At 41.2% G+C, this 18,155-nt stretch overlaps 1 protein-coding gene across 2 annotated transcripts in view; it reads right to left on the bottom strand.

The window, feature by feature from the left end:
- Positions 1 to 18,155, bottom strand: part of TMEM266 (transmembrane protein 266) — an 89,272-nt gene that overhangs the window by 11,933 nt on the left and 59,184 nt on the right. For both annotated transcript variants that reach the window (XM_076348446.1, XM_076348445.1), the window contains exons 8-10: positions 17,295 to 17,433; positions 15,640 to 15,755; positions 5,786 to 5,972 (exon numbers count right to left, since the gene is read on the bottom strand). In XM_076348446.1, the coding sequence (XP_076204561.1) occupies positions 5,786 to 5,972; positions 15,640 to 15,755; positions 17,295 to 17,433 (442 nt within the window). The remainder of the gene's footprint in view (positions 1 to 5,785; positions 5,973 to 15,639; positions 15,756 to 17,294; positions 17,434 to 18,155) is intronic.

Here is an 18,155-nt window from a genome sequence, read left to right as displayed (position 1 = left end):
CAAAACAGCCACATTTGTCGAGTCTAGAAAAACAAAGGTTGAGAAAGATATAGCTACCAACAAAACAGGAATTTGCTGGGTAAACATCAGGGAAAGAGAAGAATAATTTAAGCAAAAGGACTCAAGAACAAATTGTTATAAACTAGCAAGGAATAAATGTAGACTGGGAATTAGGACAAGATTTCTAATAATTTAGACAAGTGAGATGCTGGAACAGTGTTATAATGCCAGCAGAAGGCAAAATACATCACTGCTGTCACATGGAGCACGATCTGTTTATGAAAGGGGTTATTATGAAAGGAGCTGCATGCTTGGACGGTGGAAAACGTTGCAGTTCTGTGGTCCTTTACCTGTCAGCAATGTCTTCACAGCTCTGCACATTAATGATGGGAGACAACTTCAACCTCACACGCGTGACTGTACGCTCACCACTTCTGGAAGTGAAAAGTTTCTACCCCACCCATTTGGTGAATATGAAATTCAAGAGCCTAACTTCACTAACTACACACACATTTATGTAAGTGTTTTTTAAGGTTTAATTCATTTGACTCCTGCCTAGATGATCAGTGCACAGAGAACCACAAAGCCTGAAAGAGGCATCTACAGAGAAGCCAAATCCTCGCTCTTCCACGGATACACAGAGTTTAACCAGGAAGTGGAATGCACTTAAGATATAACCATTTCCAGGAGTAGTCTTCAAAGTAGATACATTTCAACATTTGAAAATAACCATAAACTATTTTTTAATCTATTGTTCTGCAGTAACAGGGCCCTCTTAGAGCACTAACAGATGATCACCAAAGGAACTGGCTTAGAGTTTAAGTGTTCACCCAGCTCAGACTGCCTTGCAGGGAACAACTGACAAAATCCTTTCCAGTGCCCTGCTTTGCCTTCTCAGACACCTTATGAATAATCTTAAGGGAAGCTCTCTGAAGCTCCAGAATTTTTCACGTTCCCCTCCCAATATCCTACTTTCTTCACTTACAAAACAGTGGGTACCTATGGGGAGAGCAAGCTTTACTTTTCTCCAAGCATGATCATAAATTGCAGCAGTCCCCGAAAGCAACAGCCTTACTGCTAACCCCATAAAAATGGAAATTTGACTCAGAATAGCTAAAATAAGCTTTCTGCGATGCGAAGTAACAGAGCTAGGATCCGGTTCTTGCTCAAAGGAATAGAAGGGTGGCATATTAATCTTAAACTATGGCAGTACTGTAGAGTTTCAAAAACTGAAATGATATATGCAGGAAAATGAGGAATTTCCACTAGGGACTGTAATTCATATATTATGGGAGATTAAAGAATAATAAATTTTGGAAGGAAGTATTAATGGCTATATGGGGCACTGTGAACCTGGCACTCCCTGAAGCCTGGAACTTTGTATACCAAACACTCAAAATGATTTGTGCAGGAGCAGAAAACATTAGATGTTATTCTGACCGTGACCAGTTATATACTGTACAAAGAAAGAACTCAGCAAGAGAAGAAACTTCCTCTATAATTTAGCAATTAACAGACAGGATATTTGCCGTTATGTCAAATGGTAACCATCTCTGGGAAGACGAAAAGGGATGACAGCACTTAGGATATTTCCCTTGCTCTTAGAGAAAGGCTGACCACAATGGTCCTGAAAATCATTAGCGATGCTGCTGTGCATTCACATGCAACAGCTTTCACCCAAAGCTCTTTACAAACTGAGGCAGAGAAGCTAAGTAAAGTGCTCAGAGTGCAGCAGATGTCACAGCTTTGCCCTAGGTTTATAGCTCCTAGAGTCCTGCCCTTCTCTTGAGTCCATCTTCTTTCCTGGTGTTGATAATGGCACCCTTTGACTTGCATGCTGAAGCCTGTGTTTTAGCCTTCATGTTTGTCCGCTCTAGAGATCAATTTTTTGGCAAGACAAATAAAACCTCCATTCAAAGCAAGTTAAAAGTGAAAAATTTCCTGCTTCTTAGCCAAATTAATTAGAAAATACCATATATCCACACATTTTCCACAGAGTTATTCCTACTATGTTAGGAGGTCTCTTGGTGAACTACTCTGGGGATACACAAGCGTGTGAGGCAGCAACCAGCTCATTATTCAGAGAATTAGCACAGGACTGACCAGGCCACAAACAGTTTACAGCTGTACTGCCTCAAGAAGTGGTCCTTCAAGAAGAGGCATGAAATATTAACTAGGGAGTTATGGGACACTTTCAGAGCCCATTGACCATCTGACTAGAACTCTTGCCTCTCCCAGTCTCGTAGCAGCAATTAAGGCGCTTCAGATAAAAAAAGAAAGAGGCCTGCCGAAAGAAAAGCTGGTTGAAAACACCTACTGAAAGCTACCAAATCAGCCAGCACATACTCTCCTGGTGCAGGCCACAGTGTGTCTCTACACAAATTCCCTGCGGTGGTGTGTACCATGTGATGCTGGGGTGACCTGACTTACTTTACTGAACGCTGTAGTAAATGGTTGCACAAAATCCAGTGTAAATACCAGAGTACAAGCTACAGCTGCCCCTGAGGAGCTTTAATTTATGCACTATCCCATAAAACTCCCAGGGAGGGAAATGAGTCTGAATGCTTTCTTATTCCATAACCCCTTCGTGGTAAAGTATTCTGCACTGAATGTTTCCATTGTTCAATATAGACGGGGGAAATAAGATTAGCTTCAGATGGAATATCCCATTTTCTCATGCAGTATGTTCTCTAGCCAGCTCAAGCTTGCTGGTCTGGCAGAACTCAGGGCTCTCCAAAGACGGTGATGTTTTGGAAGGCTGACAAAGTTAAGTTTGGCACAAACACACGCATTCCATGCCATACCCTACCCTCAGGTGTTATATGTAGGGCTAATGATCTACCAGAGCATAAGAGAACAACGTATCAGAGCGGGTTTTGCCTAACAGCTGAATCATGGCTTTGAACCGTAGCTTTTCTTTTAACAGTATTAGCAACCCGGTCCCTTATTTCTCCTCCAACTAGTCAGTATAATAGGCAACTGCAGATATTTTTCAAAGCTCACAAATGCCATGTGGCACACAGAATGATTAACTGCAATCATCACTCTGGAATCTTTAAGGAGGAAAAACACAGCTTAGAGAAAATGGATGCAAAGCAATTCCTAATGTGGTCTGACACAGAGGGTAACTTGCAAAACATAACCCTTGACCCAAAAGTCAGGATTTAAACACTGGTGGCTTACAGCTCCAGGCAGAGCAAGTGGTGTGGAAAGCCCTGAAGACAGCACAGCCAGTGTAACCACAGCACGTGAGAAGCGGGAGGATACAGAAATGACCTACAGGAAATGTCTTAATCGTCTGTGCTCTGCAGAGTCAGCTCTCAGGAGTATTTCATGTGCCTGAGCAGGTGGGGAGATCCTACACCAACCAGATATATCCCTTCCACACTGTGCAAATGGAGGCACCTTCAGCTGAAGACATGCTCTTCTTCCATCCGACATACCACATTCAGATTTTGCTGATATATGTATCGCTCAGAATGGCCACGGTGTAGATGAAGAAAACGCTGGCGGCATGGCAAAGTGATAACGGTGAAAGTTGCTGCAGCAACAGCCAGCATATTACTGGGAGTGCAAGTTGGTGCTGGGAGAGCTGGAGAAGAAAGACCCAGTTGAGGTGGGGAGGGAGAAGAACCAGGCATGGCTGGGTCATGATCTTTCTTACCCAAGGGTAACTGCCTTCTCAAGCTGTTAGTTGAGGTTTTGAAGTCCTGTAGCTTACACAGAAGCAATCTCTAAGCCAGCATTGCTAGTGCAGGATTCAAAGCCTTGGTAGCTTACTACTTCTTTCCTTTGCAAAATAATCCAGGAAATTACATGCAAAATCCTCTGCCTCAATTGACCGTTACCTGGATTGTGAACTAAAGCACTGAAATGTTATTGCTGGGCTTGTGGTTTCTCATGCAGTCTTAACTTGGCCCCCTTGTTGGTAGTCCACCATGATGGTAGACTATATCATGGATGGGTGTCTCTTGCTGTAAGGCCAAAGGAAATTTTTTCTGTCCAACTCCTGCCTCATTCAACATAAAGGACAATTGTTTAAATGGAGTCACCCGGATTCAGCTTCTAAGGACAAGCGCTCAAAATAATGCTTTGTATGTAATATATGATACAATGCACAAAAAATATTTCCTCCTGTATTTTTAGATGACTTCTGGGAATCAGAAATTAATTCTGTATACTCAGTATGATTGTTTAAATGTAACATAAAATGTAACAAACCTTACCTGATATGTAAAGTAATGCATGCTTTCTTATTTGCTGAACGTCTTTTTCAGTGAAAAGCATGAATCTCTCTAATCACGTATCCTAACTGAATGTAGAAATCAATCCTGAAGATTGTGTGTCTACTTTGTTGCATGTGTGGCCAGCATTTTACAGGGAGAAACAAATAATGAGTACTTGTGTTAACTTGGATGATTGAATGAATACCTTGGACAGAAGAATTTTTACATGAATCTCCACAGCACTAAAATTTCAGCAAACCTCCTTATAATGTGCACAACACTCTCCAGTTCCAAATGTAACCCTCAAGGAACACATGCATAAATTATAGTATATCCACTGGGGAAACCTCTGAAATCCTACAAAAAAGGGGGAAATGCATTTTAGGGGGCAGTCTGCTCAACTGCCTGCTTTTAAATACAATTTCAAATCAGGAATAATTAATGGCTGAATTGTGGCTAGCGCTTAGATATTAAAAAGAGGAAAAAACAAAAACAATTTCTACATGCTTTCATTACTGTGTAGAGAATGGACAGGATTATAATTTGAAAACATCTGGTGAGCTTTTTCTCTTAAACCTTTTGATTAAAGTACTTCTGTGCCTTGAACTCTAAGGAGTTTGACCAAAATAAAGATACCATCCAAACCTCTAATTCAGATATATTCACATACTGCTCATCTACTAAAATAATCAAGCTAAGATGTCCAAGGAAGACTAACATATCGCTAAGGTAGAAAGTGTTGTCTCCTCTGGAGTATTATGTTAAATGTTACTGAGATCAGGACATGTTCTCCACTCCATTGTGTGGAGTTGGATCCCCCAGGGTTGGGGGATCACAGGAAAAAGAGCTATGTCTTTTCCAAAAATACTTCTGGTCTAGCACTTGTGTGATAAAAATAGATCCAAGTAAATCTAACTGTTGATATTCCCCTGAACCACACACCTGCCCAACAGACAGCCCACAGACGACAGACTGCTCTTCACCATAGTCACATGGCACCTAGACATCCGAGCAGGAGCTGCCTACACAGTGCATCGCTCCTTTTCTGGCACCAGAGCTGCCCTGTCCAAGCACAGGGGGGCTGTCCAGCATTGGCAGTTTTAAGCAACCTGGTGAGAGCACAGCCTCTAGGCAAGGCAAGCTTCATAGCTGATGCATCGGTCCCCTCTAAACCACAGAAACGCAAGTGGCCGAAGACCGAAACTGTTTTCCAATGTTCTTCTCAGTTTCCCTGCTTTTACCTCTGAGTGATTATCATCAATTCTGATTTGGCTGCTGCTTCTTTAGTGTTTGATGGATATAATCATGAGGACACTGGGAAGGTACATCATAGTCATTTTCTTCCCGAGTCATTTTATTGGCTCTGTTCAGAATCTGTTTGCAAATACAACAGCTCCTGCCACTTCGAAGCAGACGCAGCCTCTTTGCAAAAATGGGAAAATGCAGTCTCCAGGGAAAGTAATCAATTCACTGGCAGAGTGAAAGTATTTAGTGGGTTCAATAACTCCATGTAAGGGACCAGCTGTACCAGCGGGTAGCAGCACACAGGCAGCACTCACCTCGTGGAGGTCGCAGCTCAGTGATGTTCTCGGTGACTTCATCATCCGAATCTTCAGTTGCTACCACCTTGTACCTGTTGCTGCTCTGTTTGTTCAGTACATGTGGGACCTGCAGCGCAGCCTCTCTCTCTGCAGCCAGATCCAAATCCTGCTGAGCAAGGTGGGCCCTCAGCTGCCTGATTTCAAACTTGAGGAAAAAACAACACCACACACTGATGTCATATAAGCATGGCCAGAAGTCTATATTCTACAGTCGGGGACCTATTACTCATTTTATCACTAAACCACTACAAACTGGTGACAGTAAATACAACGTGGTTGAGCCAGGATGCGATTCCAAGCTGATGCTCTCCCAGAGCCCACGTGAGCTGGACCTTTGTCCATATAATCTAGAAATAATGAATGCCTCATGCTGGTCTTCTATTTTGTACGTCTGCATCCTGAAGATATGATTTTGGACAATTTTTAACAGATCTAACTGCCAAATCAAATTAAATCTTTATAGAAGACCACTCTTAACAGGCATCTAGGGATTTAGGTTCATGACAAACATCCCTAATCTGCTAGACTTTGTAATGAGGATTTCTATGGAGGAAGGTTCTCCAAGCAGTATCCAGAATGGTCCTCCCCCACTAACTGGGCAACGGGGAGGGACACCACAGTCTTCTTCCAGCTTGAAATCTTCTGTACTCAACAGTGTGCAGAAAACCCTGGGGAAGGTTGCCACTTTTCTGGCCACTCCCCTCAAATATATGAGCCATGGCAGTTAATGACTTTCTGCAGTCAGGAGGGTATTTGCCTCGTGACTGGTGTTATAAAGCAGACACTGACAAAAAGACAGAAGCTACCAGGTACAATCTGATTGAGGGACACAACATATTTCTCTTGCGTTTGACAGCCATAGGTCTTCCACAACGCAAGAAGGAAAATAATTTTTCTGGAGAGCCTGCAGAGACCCTTTAAGCCCTTAGATAGGCACTACAAGATCCCACTGTCCTTCCCTTCTGCCATCCAGTACAGCTATGGGGCTGCGTGGCAGAGGGTTTCTCTTTTTTAAACTCTTTTTAAGATCAGTAGTACAGCAGCGACCAAGTCATGTCCAATTATAGAGAGTCTGAGAGGGAAAAGCAAATGAGGCGAGTAATAGGCTAAGGCATTTAAAATTTAGCATTGCTGGGCCTCCTATAGTTCAAGGCTTGAAAAGCCATCAGAAAGCATGATGCTACGGCAAGCCACACTGCACCTGTCACTCCGCATTTACAGCGGAGATGGAATTAGCACCTCAAAGCTTGAAAACTGGTGTGCAACAGCATGTAGGCTAAATGAATCTGGTTCTGTCTCTTGCCTCTCAGATGCTGACTCAAATTACTTCGCTGTCAGATTTTGGAATCCATCAGTGGACCTAGTTTGTTCCACCGTGGTCCACATCAGACACGGCGCAAACCCCAGGCACGCCGCAGAGCACCAGCAGTTCCTCCAAGCTGTGTAAGCGACTGGAGGGAAACAAGACAGAGTTTCCGCAGATTTTAGAAAGAAAAAAAGAGGAAAGAAAAAGGGATTTCAGTTTGCCACATCTGGAGACTATCTGGTTTCCAGAGCATATGGGAAGGAGCTACAATAACCGGAAGGCCCACTGCAAGACTCAAATCTAGAGAGCAAAAGGGCAGTTTAAGCTTTCCAGATCACATTCAAACCACCTAATACAGGGAACTAACAAAGCACACAGCTTTTTCTCCATCTTGAAGTCAGCGGACAGAGGTTTGGCAGCTGCAGACAGCTGGCTGCATGAAATGCTCACTGCTTTTAACCAAAGGTCCTCTGGCAATGGCAGTCAGAGGAGTCAGGTAGTATCAGCAAGTATCAAAATACAGCCCTGCTCCTTGATTCCTTCAATGAAACCTCCATGGCAGATCCCAGACAGTGTTTTTTGTGTTAACCTATCAGCTAGGAAGAAGTAGCAAACTGGTAGTGCTAACTCTTTTCCCAGCCAGCCCTAAGCTTCCTGAGGCTTAAGGTGCCCATGCCATACCAGGGGTGTCAGTATGAATGCGTCATTCAGCCATGAAAGGACTGTCTGGAGTTCAACTTTACACTACAGAGAATTTCAGGTTTTATCCTTGACTTGAAAAAAAAAAAGAAATCCCAAAATATCTTACATTTCACCTTTAAAGGGAGGAAGATACCCTTTCAGACACTGCCTTGGTTTAAAGGAAGAAATGCACTCAAACGTGATAGGCAAAAAATAAATCTGGAGGTTTTTTTTTAAATTATTGTCTAACTATATCTATTTGCCTAGCTCAACTAAAAAGCAATAAGAATTAGGCATCATTACCGTTTTTCTACATTTCACATTTCATCCTTCAAAAACATTCCTGTGTGTCAGAAAAAGAAATATTGCCACTAAAATGCTTAATTCTGGCCTAGAGGCAGGATATGATTTCTTTTTCATGGAAGAGAAAAAAATTGGCAGGTATTTCATAACACACATAGATAAAGCTACCTAAAAGTCAGCTCAACAATTGTATTTCTGTATCACACCCAATTTAACCAGCTTAAGCGTTTACAAAGATTGGCTGAACCTTGTAACAATCAAAAGCTTGAAGGGAATCACTGCATTTTACAGATGTGAAAAAGGAAGCACATTAGGTGATCTTTCCTGCTACATTGAACCTACAGCAAATATGGGGGAAGAGACCAGACTTTCTGATGCCCACTTACATGTTCCAATCAATAAAGCAAGCGTTTCCAAATATCCACAGCTTATTGTCAATCTTTAAAACTTCCATGCCCAGTCACCATCCAGTTTTTAATAGATGAGTTCATAAATGTTATTGTTTAATATGGCTCTGCCAACAAGCTATGAACTACTCAGCCTGGCATGCTGGACCAAGTAGCAGCCTGCAACCATTGCTGGGATCACCATGCTGGACAACTACACTTTGCCCAAACAATTATTTATTTTCTATTTATATGGGAAAAATTACTACCTTGGTTGAACCCAACCACACAGACAGCATGAGAAACTGGAATCCACAGAGAAAACGGCTACCATGGTTATTCAGGTGAACAGCTACTACCGCTGGTAATGTCAAAAACAGAAGGGGCTTTGCTGCCATCTTATGTTTGAAAGACAGAAATACACGCTTGTGCCTACAGCAGCAAAGGAAGCACTTGCTTATGAAGACTGCACAAACGTCACACTCTAGCAGAAACTGAAACCTAGACCCGATGTCGTGGCTCATGCAACACTGCCCTCATCCACTGCCTGAGGATGAGAAGCGTATGCAGGATTTGCAACTTTTAAAGTGATATGCAAACCCTCTTTTATTGCCAGCTGCAAGCACAATCCACATGCTTGTATTATTTTCATCAACACTGGTCTAAAATCCAGAACTGAACATGAGACTGTCAAGAGCAGATATGAGAATTGAATTCCTAGGCACAGTAAAGCAGCACAGTGCTCTGGACTTCAACATCGTGTGCAAGGTGAGTAATAGCACACAGAGATGTTCAGAAAGATAACAGCAGAAATTGATATTGCCTACAAAACCACGCAGCTGCAGCTGGTTAACACAGGCTCTCCCTTCCACTTTTCCATTACCTCAGATGGTCAGCTTCCAGGTCCCATTCATGTTTGCCTTGATGTCTGTGTAGTCATTAAAACAGTGGAACGCTAGAATTAAATACTGGTGTGTGTGTGTAACTGTCATTTTTTTATTGACAGAGAAGAGGGTAGTCATTGTAATAATGGTGTTTGTCTCATGCCCACATCCACTGTTACTGATGCAAAGTGATCCACACAAGGTGTTCCACAGAGATGCAGAACCATAACTGTTACAGAGAATAAGACAGAGCCAAAACCCAACTCAATATACTGCTTCCAAATGCAAACCCAAACTCTCTAAGTCTCTAGCATGTTCAAAAAGGGACTGGGTGGGATGGAAAAATCACCATTTATCAAAGGACATTCAATAAAATATCTAGGAGAAGTTAAACAAGAAACAGAGATTTTTGGTCACAAAAGGCATGCATCTATTCAGGAGATCAGTTCAATATTAATTGTTTCCAATTGTTACTAAAAAATTATCCCAAGATATTGTAAAAGCTGGAATACAGTTTTGGCCACTAAAAGCAACCCACTAAAAAAAAAGGTTAAGTCTAAGAGAAGTGGGTGTTCCTTACAGGCGTAATTCAATGAGAGACTGCATGAACAAATTATGGCGTAGGTGCTTGTATCTATTGAACATTATATTGAACACTGACCTCGGGCAGTTCTAATGTGTAAAAGAGCTAATGAGATTGCTCTGACTGCATGTCATGCAGTCCAGAGCGGGTTAAATAAATCATTAAAAGGTATAAAATATAATGGTCTTTTTAAGTAAAAATTCTGGGCCAAGTTAAACACATGAAATTTCTATTTGCAGTAGGAGCTGATGTAGCTATCTGTAGACTTGGGCCTCTCCAATACAGAGTACTGCAGGAAAGCTGTACTGAGAAAACCATGTTTCATATTTTCAGGTAGACCATCCTTCCTTCAGCCTGTAAGGAAGGATGCATATCATGCATATTGTGAGGCAAAAAAGAAAAAAAAAAAAGCATACAAACTTATACACATGCTTTGATTTGTTTAAATTAAGACTTACTCATAAGTATCAGCTCTGTGTTAAAAATCTTGTAAATCCCACAGAGATCCAGTGGGCAAATAATGCTGTCGTGTGGAAGATAACTTGTTGCGATCACAGAGACTAAAGTAACCCATCTCCTGACTCAAGATAATTACAAACTGAGCACTGGTCCACTTGAGACTGCTACTGACATTATTTACCAGGACACCTCTGATATTCATTATCTTTAATTACATATACTTTGGTAGCTTCTGGTGGGTTCTTTTATCAGTAAGTTCCTAACATACTTTGCAATGGAAAAAATGTATTTGAAAACTTCATAGAATCACAGCATAATCTAGGCTGAAATGGACCTGTGAAGGTCATCTAGTCCAACACCCTGCTTAAAGCAAGTCCATTTACCTCAGGTTGCTAAAAGCCTGTCCTGTCAAGTTTTGAGTATCTCCAAGGTTGTGTATACCACAACCTCCCTGGCAATCTGCTCCAGTGCCTGGACATTCTCCTAGTAAAAATGTTTGTTTTTATATTTAATAGGAATTTTGCACATTCCAGCTTGTGTACTGTCACTGTGCACCTCTGAGGAGAGCCTGGCTACACCCCCCCATGAAGGAGCTGAAGACAGCAATAAAGGTGTAATACACTTGGCTAAAGTGGAAATACACTTTCTACCAAGAAAAGGGGAGATACAGACTGTCTGACATAAGAATGAGTAACTAGGTTGTCAGGCATGAAGGGAAAGTTCATTGATGGTAAATTTAAACTTACTTAATGTTTTCAAAATTTGTTACATGTCCTCTCGTACCACAAACTTAGCAATATTTTGGCGGGAAACAAACCAGAAAGAACTATGGGGCACACGTGTGCACTTCCTCACTTAAAGAATGCATTAGGTGATTATTTATAAGCAGGTAAAATGACAGAGACCTACCCAGAGCTCCAGATAACATCTCAGTTTACATGCCTGGTTTTATAAAATGTGCCACCCATCCTATCTGATGTTTTACAACATGCATATAAGACCCAAAAAGGGACAAACTTAGCAGTGAATCATATAGTACTTCTCTTTAATGGTCTAGCAACAGAGTATGATTGACATAGTTTCAGAGAGATCAATGAACATTTTAGCCAGAAGCTTATTCGTGTCTAATGCAGGAGCAATAACTTTGCTCAATTCTATTAGTGCTGTCCGTACAGAATGCCCTGCCCTAAAGCTCATCTGCCACTGGGATACAATCCAATGTTTATTTCCATTAGTTTAGCCATTGTTGGTAACAATAAAAATCAGGAGACAGTTGCAAACTAAAGATTTATAGGCAGAATGAAACACCGGATGACCTTGGCTCCCTTCCATTCACCAAGAAAATGACTGGTAGTTAGAAATAAATTAAAATTATTGCAAAAGGATAACGTAAGTTATTTCTCCGATAGGTAATTTTACCAGCTAAATAGCCCTGTCATTAAACTAGCAGCTGTTGTACAAATTATATTCCAAGATAAAAAAGAAATTATAGCTTCCATAGTTGTTGCAGCTTTGAGAATGATGAAAAACCCAATTCTATAGGAGCTGACAGAAAAGGAACTCTTGTGATAAGCCTGAATACATAGTCTTGGCTGGACTGTACTCAGCTGAATGACTCTTATGAAAGTTAAGCAGAAAAGATCATGTAAGTAGATCTATTATCAGAAATGGAAATTCCTTTACAGGTGATTCCAGAGGAAAAAAGCAATCTTCCCTGACTGGAATTTGCATTGTTAATGAAACTTTGGAACTTTGTTTTGCAATTTAAGTGAAGTTATTCTGATAAAACAATACCATCAGCAATATACTCTGTTCATATTTTTGATAATAATTGCAATGAGACTTTTTTACCTTTTACCTTTCCCCATTTTTAAAAATTCCTGTTACTGTGATTGTTTCTTATGTTTTGTGAAGTCCTGTACAGCCATCTCAGCCCTTTCAGTATTTTCTGCCTTGACTGCCCTCATGCTCCACTCCCTTTTAATGACTTCTTTCTTGGCCAATGGAGAATAAATAAAACAGCAAACTATTCAAACCGTTTCAGGGGTACTACAGAGAACAAAGTGGTGGTCCATGCAGCTATAATGTATAAAATATACTCTGGTTTTCAGATGTACAGCTAGCCAAAAATCAACATCTGGAAAGAGTTTTCATGTTTGCAAAAGTACGTCTCCAATGTCATTCAGGAATGGAAATGTACTTTATAGTTGTGATACCCTATCACGGGCCAAAAAAATATACAACTGACAAAAGAAACAGAATTCAAAAAGTAAGATGAAGAGAGGTTGCATCTTTCCTGCTTTTATTTTTTTAAAGCAGGAACTCCATTTTTGCCTGTCAAGTGTTAAATACCAGCTTCAAAACAGGAGGGCATGGGACTTCCCAGAGAACTGGCCACCAATTATTTTTGTTTTAAATCCCGAACAAAGCAGGCTAATTTTTTTCCCCAATTCCTGTCCAGAAATAATGAATATTTTGTCTGAAACTTTCAAAATAATTTCACCTGCAGAAGATGCCAGACCTTGACAATGTCAATCCCAATTGCCTGACAAGTGGCAAAGCAGTAAGAAACTGAACGCAGGATCTCAGAAAAGGAAGTGCTGGGAAATCTTTCTGACAGGAATGTTTTCAGCCCTGTCTATAATTAGTAAATAAATGCAAATCATCAGTGTGGTCACAAAAATGCAGCCTCAGGATGAATCAGTATCTACATCCACTGCTGGGATGTAGGCAACCATGGTGGCTTGCCCATTCTTCCTACTTGGGCTGGCACTGGTGTGCCCCAGCATGTATCTGAGGCAACAGCTCAACCCCTACGGGCAGCTCCCAGCTATCCCATCTGTCCGTGCCAGAGGTGGTACCACCCAGACAAGGCGAAGTGGAATCCCTCCCTGCCGGCGCTCCAGATTTGAGACAGCCAGACTACTGTAGGCAACCCTTCACTCAAAAACAGAGACATGCACATTTAAACTCCATGAACGAGCAATCCTTTAAAAAGGTCAGGAAAGATGATCAAATGAAAAAGCAAAAACCTGGCAGAATTTTAGACATTAAATACCATTAGGAGACCTTTTTCCCACCAAATACTGTACACAATGTTAATGTGAATATTATAATGCTGACAACTTGTTCTTGACTGAATTATGAAGCTATTAATTTACAAAGGAAGGATGCAGTACTTGTGTCAATGTCTTATGTTGCTAACTGTAGCAAATTAGTACATTTACCCCATATTATACAGCTGAGACATTTGTTTGGCAGGAAGTCAGGACAGTAAAATAAGAGGGATTAGTATGCTGTCATTTTTCTATAGTCCATATTTTTCCATAGCTGGTGACACTTGAAAGCTAGGAGAGAACCTGCTCTGTTTTCACAGATTTACTCATCTACCAATGCAGTATTTCTTTGTGCTTGACCATCTGTAACCATCAGAGCTCAGATTCGGGCTACTATGCTCAGCCACTTTGCAAGCCAGGCATGCAGGTAAGGAGTACATGCATCAGAATGGAGAGTGGCAAGAGCTGCTCCTGAATGCCACCTGGGATAATAAGCCCAACTTTACTCAAAGACTATGAAATAATAACACCAAAAATTGTTTAGAGATTGAGAGTGTTATCTGGCTGCATTTCCTAAAACTTTTCTAAAAACTAATGTTTTAAAATTTATGATTGTCAAGAACTTTAGCCTAATAGCATGGTCTGACAGACAGAATACTGCAACAGGACTCAAGAAATCACTGATTTGCCTAATGCGTTTGGTCAAAGGATAATCTCTCCCCTTTAAAATGGGGGATATAACATTTCCCTGTTGATTTCACAACTATGACAGAAGCATTAATCACTTAATATCATTGTACAAAGTTGTGATGAAGAGAACTGCAGTTTTGCCAGTGAAGATACTTACATAGGTGGAAGTAACTAATTTTTGGCAAAAGTCAAGCCTAAGGTTTAGAAATTTGTTATGGTTAACATGAGAGACTGTCAAAAACAGTGTTATGAAATGACACACACTGTCAACAGGTCTTCCAAATTCATCACACAGACAAAGCAACCTAACACCACCAAAAGTTCATTGCAGAATCCTAGCTTGAGATCCAGCAGACCTGAAACTAAATCTAAAAAGCCATTTGGGGACCTAAATGCTGCTGGTTTCACAACTATTTTAGGTTCCTTGGTAAAAGATGGGCATCTAAATCCCTGCTTCAGATTCTGCACCTTTTGGGCAGTTGGTCTGTTCTGGGACAAGTTGCCTCTCCTCCTGTCTGCTCAGGTCCTTCAACTTTTTGAGTGACTGAGCCATTCAGACTTACAGGTCTCCTCATTTTGTATTTGAAAAGCACCTACTACAAGTGGGGAGTTGAAGCTAGAAATCTCCAGGCTTTATTTGGACACCTCATAGTTACCTTTAAACTGAAACAAGAATTAAGTCACTTGGGGGATCATTCTGTTGCGGTTTGAATGTCACCTGAATGCCCCACATAGCCTGGGCCTCAACACACATCCCCGGTTTCTACGTTAAAGCAGGTTATTCAAGAACTCATTTGCATGAGACAAACTTGCAAAAACTCCTGGCTCATTGCCCAATCAGTGGTTTTACACCTTTTTCATGTAAATATATTCATTTGAGATATTTTAAGCTTCACCTTCCCTTACTTCAAGACTGAGTCACTGAACATTTGGGGGCCTGGGAAGAGTCTTAAATCTTTACTTGCTTCCAGCAACTATTAGCTTTTATTGCAACACTTTGAGTCTGCCAAAGGAGTCTCTGACTGACCTACAGGGAAGCTGCCTTCTGCATTTAAAGCAGGGAGATTCATCAGCTTTCAACTGCATATACTTTTCCTAGGAATACAGCCTTAATATAGCTGCAGCCTCCAACAACGGCAATGATTTTTGCATGTTCTTAGCATTATGTCAAGCTATCTGTACTCATTCAATAAATTACATACTGGAAGCATTCTTTTTCTGTTCTTCACATTTGTTTTCCTCAGCTTAAAAAACACAAGCACAGCAGCAGAGGGAGACAACTGCTGTTTGACAAATAGCATGCTGACAACATCCTGGCTGCAGCTAATCCTTAACACTGAGACCTGTCACCTTACAACAGAAGTCCTAGTGATACTCCTCAAACCTTAGCTTGCAGCAAAGTACATGAACTGTTTCATTTGCCATGACAAGCTATGCATAAAGAAAGACATAAGTGAACTTTACCCCTTGTTCTTGGCAGATCTGGGTTAGTCTTTCCAGCTGTTCATCTTGAATAACCTTTGCCTTCTCATATTGCTGAATCATCATCTCCATCTCCACTTTCACTGGAAGGACATAAGCTGGAAAACACAAACAAGCACTTAAAGTAACCCAGCTGTGATTTGTTTTTTTATCAGAAGGAAAACCTTTACAGACCTTTACAGGCCAAAGAATGTCACCCTCTTCACTTGCATCTAGAGAACTAGAGTATTTCTTATAGAAATAGCACTAGAGTATTTCTTCTGGGGAAGGATTTCTAACATGTGAAATGCAGGTCATCGGCAGGGTCTAGATACTGTTTGGTCAGATCTCCATTTGCCTGGCTGAGCTGAAATGCATCCTGCATGCTCTTCCTAGCTTCTGCTCCACTAATACAGATCTTTTCCAGTGTTTACCACAGATTTCCTGAATTGCTGGGTAGGAGGATTTTCTGCTTAGAGTTAGGCCCATCCCTTCTAAACCTGAACAGCATGGCTCCCTTAGGAAAAGAACTATTCCAGAGCCCTAAGTATTTAATTCCTAGACTTTGTGGTAAGAAATAAGTCCTTAATGGAAATAGCAGACTAAGAAGGATATTTTAAAAAACAAAAAGGCATTTATCTTCTACTGCTTTTCAAGCTACAGCCCAGTTTTCAATAGGTCTTCTGAACGCCTCTGGAAGTTTTGCTCCTGTCATAACTATGGCAAACTCAGACCTATCAGCAAAGCTGTTCAATGCATATTGCAATTCTTAATGTTTTCTGAAGCTACACAAGATCCTGAACTTTTCTTGTACACTTCAGTCAGAGGACTACGACCTTTCCTCAAATCTGAATACAGAGTTTCCTGGGCACCTAAACCCCAAACAACAACTTGACTCTGATCTTTCACACATGAGCAAAGTGACCCTTCATTTATTCCTTTTTCACCTCTTTTCCCTGTAACCTGAAATGCCTGAAACCACTGAACACAAAGTAGCCTACACTAAAGTCCTTGCTTTTGGCACAGTCACCGGTTCTGCTCTCTGAAACTTTGACTTGCTGGGGCTTTCTTATCACCCCTGGTGCTTCCCCACAGAGGTCTGTGCAAAACAGTACCGATACATGCTTCGTTATTATGCTGTACAACACACCAGCATTGCAGAGAGCACCTTCAGCATGGAACTCCCACAGTAAGAAAATGCTCCTGGAATCTGACATAAAGATTGTATTACAGACAAGAACTTGGAAAAGAAAGCCCCAAGACAGAGCTAGCTGTATGGAAATGGGGAGGGCGCAGCAAATATCGGAAAAGCAGATTGGAAGCCATTATTTTGCAGAATCAGGAATGACATCTGGTGGCAAGAGACAGGAAGCAGGTCAGGGCATTTACTTTACAGGATAGGGGATGTGAAGGTACCTAACAGAAAAACAAACCGATCAATTATAAGGGCTCATAGGGAACAGGAGATACAGCCATGAACTTGAGACCTACTCTCCTCCATGGGAGTCATAACTCTCTTCTGTTCAGTGCTTTTAAAATGTAAGAGGAAGGAGAACAATAGAAACAGTGGCGGCAAGCAATCTTTCAATACTTTTAAAATCTCTTTTTTCCCAGCCTGCCAGGTAATTCTTGGAGTCACAAACTGAATCACCACTCACCATCAATGATCCTCTTCACTCTCCATATTCGTAGTGTGATAATAAGGCTGATAGCATCCCATGGGCTGCTGGGGCCATTAGCCACTGTTGAGGCCACCATTGGTGCCAAGGACAAGATTATGACAGCACCATCAAACACCTAGAGAGAAATCAGTCTTTTCAAATCCTTCCTAAAGATCGTAACACCCTGCTATTCCTGCTTGGGGTCTTGAAGGGCTCCCACTTTGCCCAAAAGAAATGCAATTATGGTACATATTTGGGATATAAAGGGATATAAGAGGTGGCCAAGCCCCAGAAAGGCTGCATCCTTTTTAGGTAGCACAACAGAATTCCTTGGTGCATTTTATGAGGTGAGGAGAGATAAACTGTGGTGGGACGGCAGGGAGAGATTTCTCTTTTGGAAATGCTGGCCAAAATCCCCAAGCAGAAGTGATAGCCTAAATGCTATTACAGCCAAAGAGTTTTATTATCATTGGTATTTATTACCTGTTACTTGGCATAATGCCATCCCAAAAAAGTATACAGTCCCTGCCCATAGATCTTACTGTCTAAATGAAGAGATCAAGAAGACAAATAGAAAAAGATGGAGCAAAGAGGCTTGATGGCCCTTGGCCACGTCCTGACTACACAGTGTGTGTCGGAACAGCCGTGCATCAAGACAGAAAGACTCCCTGCTCTCACCTTTATTGGGCAGCTAGGTTTTCAAGGATTTTGACAACTGGGACTATTCAAAATGATTTGTATGACATTGTTGCACTGTGAATTAGATCAGAAAAGGCAATTGTGCAAAGTATTAGACAGAAATGCATGAGTAAATACATTTCAGAGCAAACTGGCAATAGTGTTGTGTCTGTGCTACAC

Source organism: Aptenodytes patagonicus, chromosome 10 (assembly GCF_965638725.1).
Source record: "Aptenodytes patagonicus chromosome 10, bAptPat1.pri.cur, whole genome shotgun sequence".
In the NCBI taxonomy this organism is placed as follows: domain Eukaryota; kingdom Metazoa; phylum Chordata; class Aves; order Sphenisciformes; family Spheniscidae; genus Aptenodytes; species Aptenodytes patagonicus.
The sequence above is the reverse complement of the archived record's forward strand: the minus strand, read 5'-3'. Positions and strand labels throughout refer to the sequence as shown.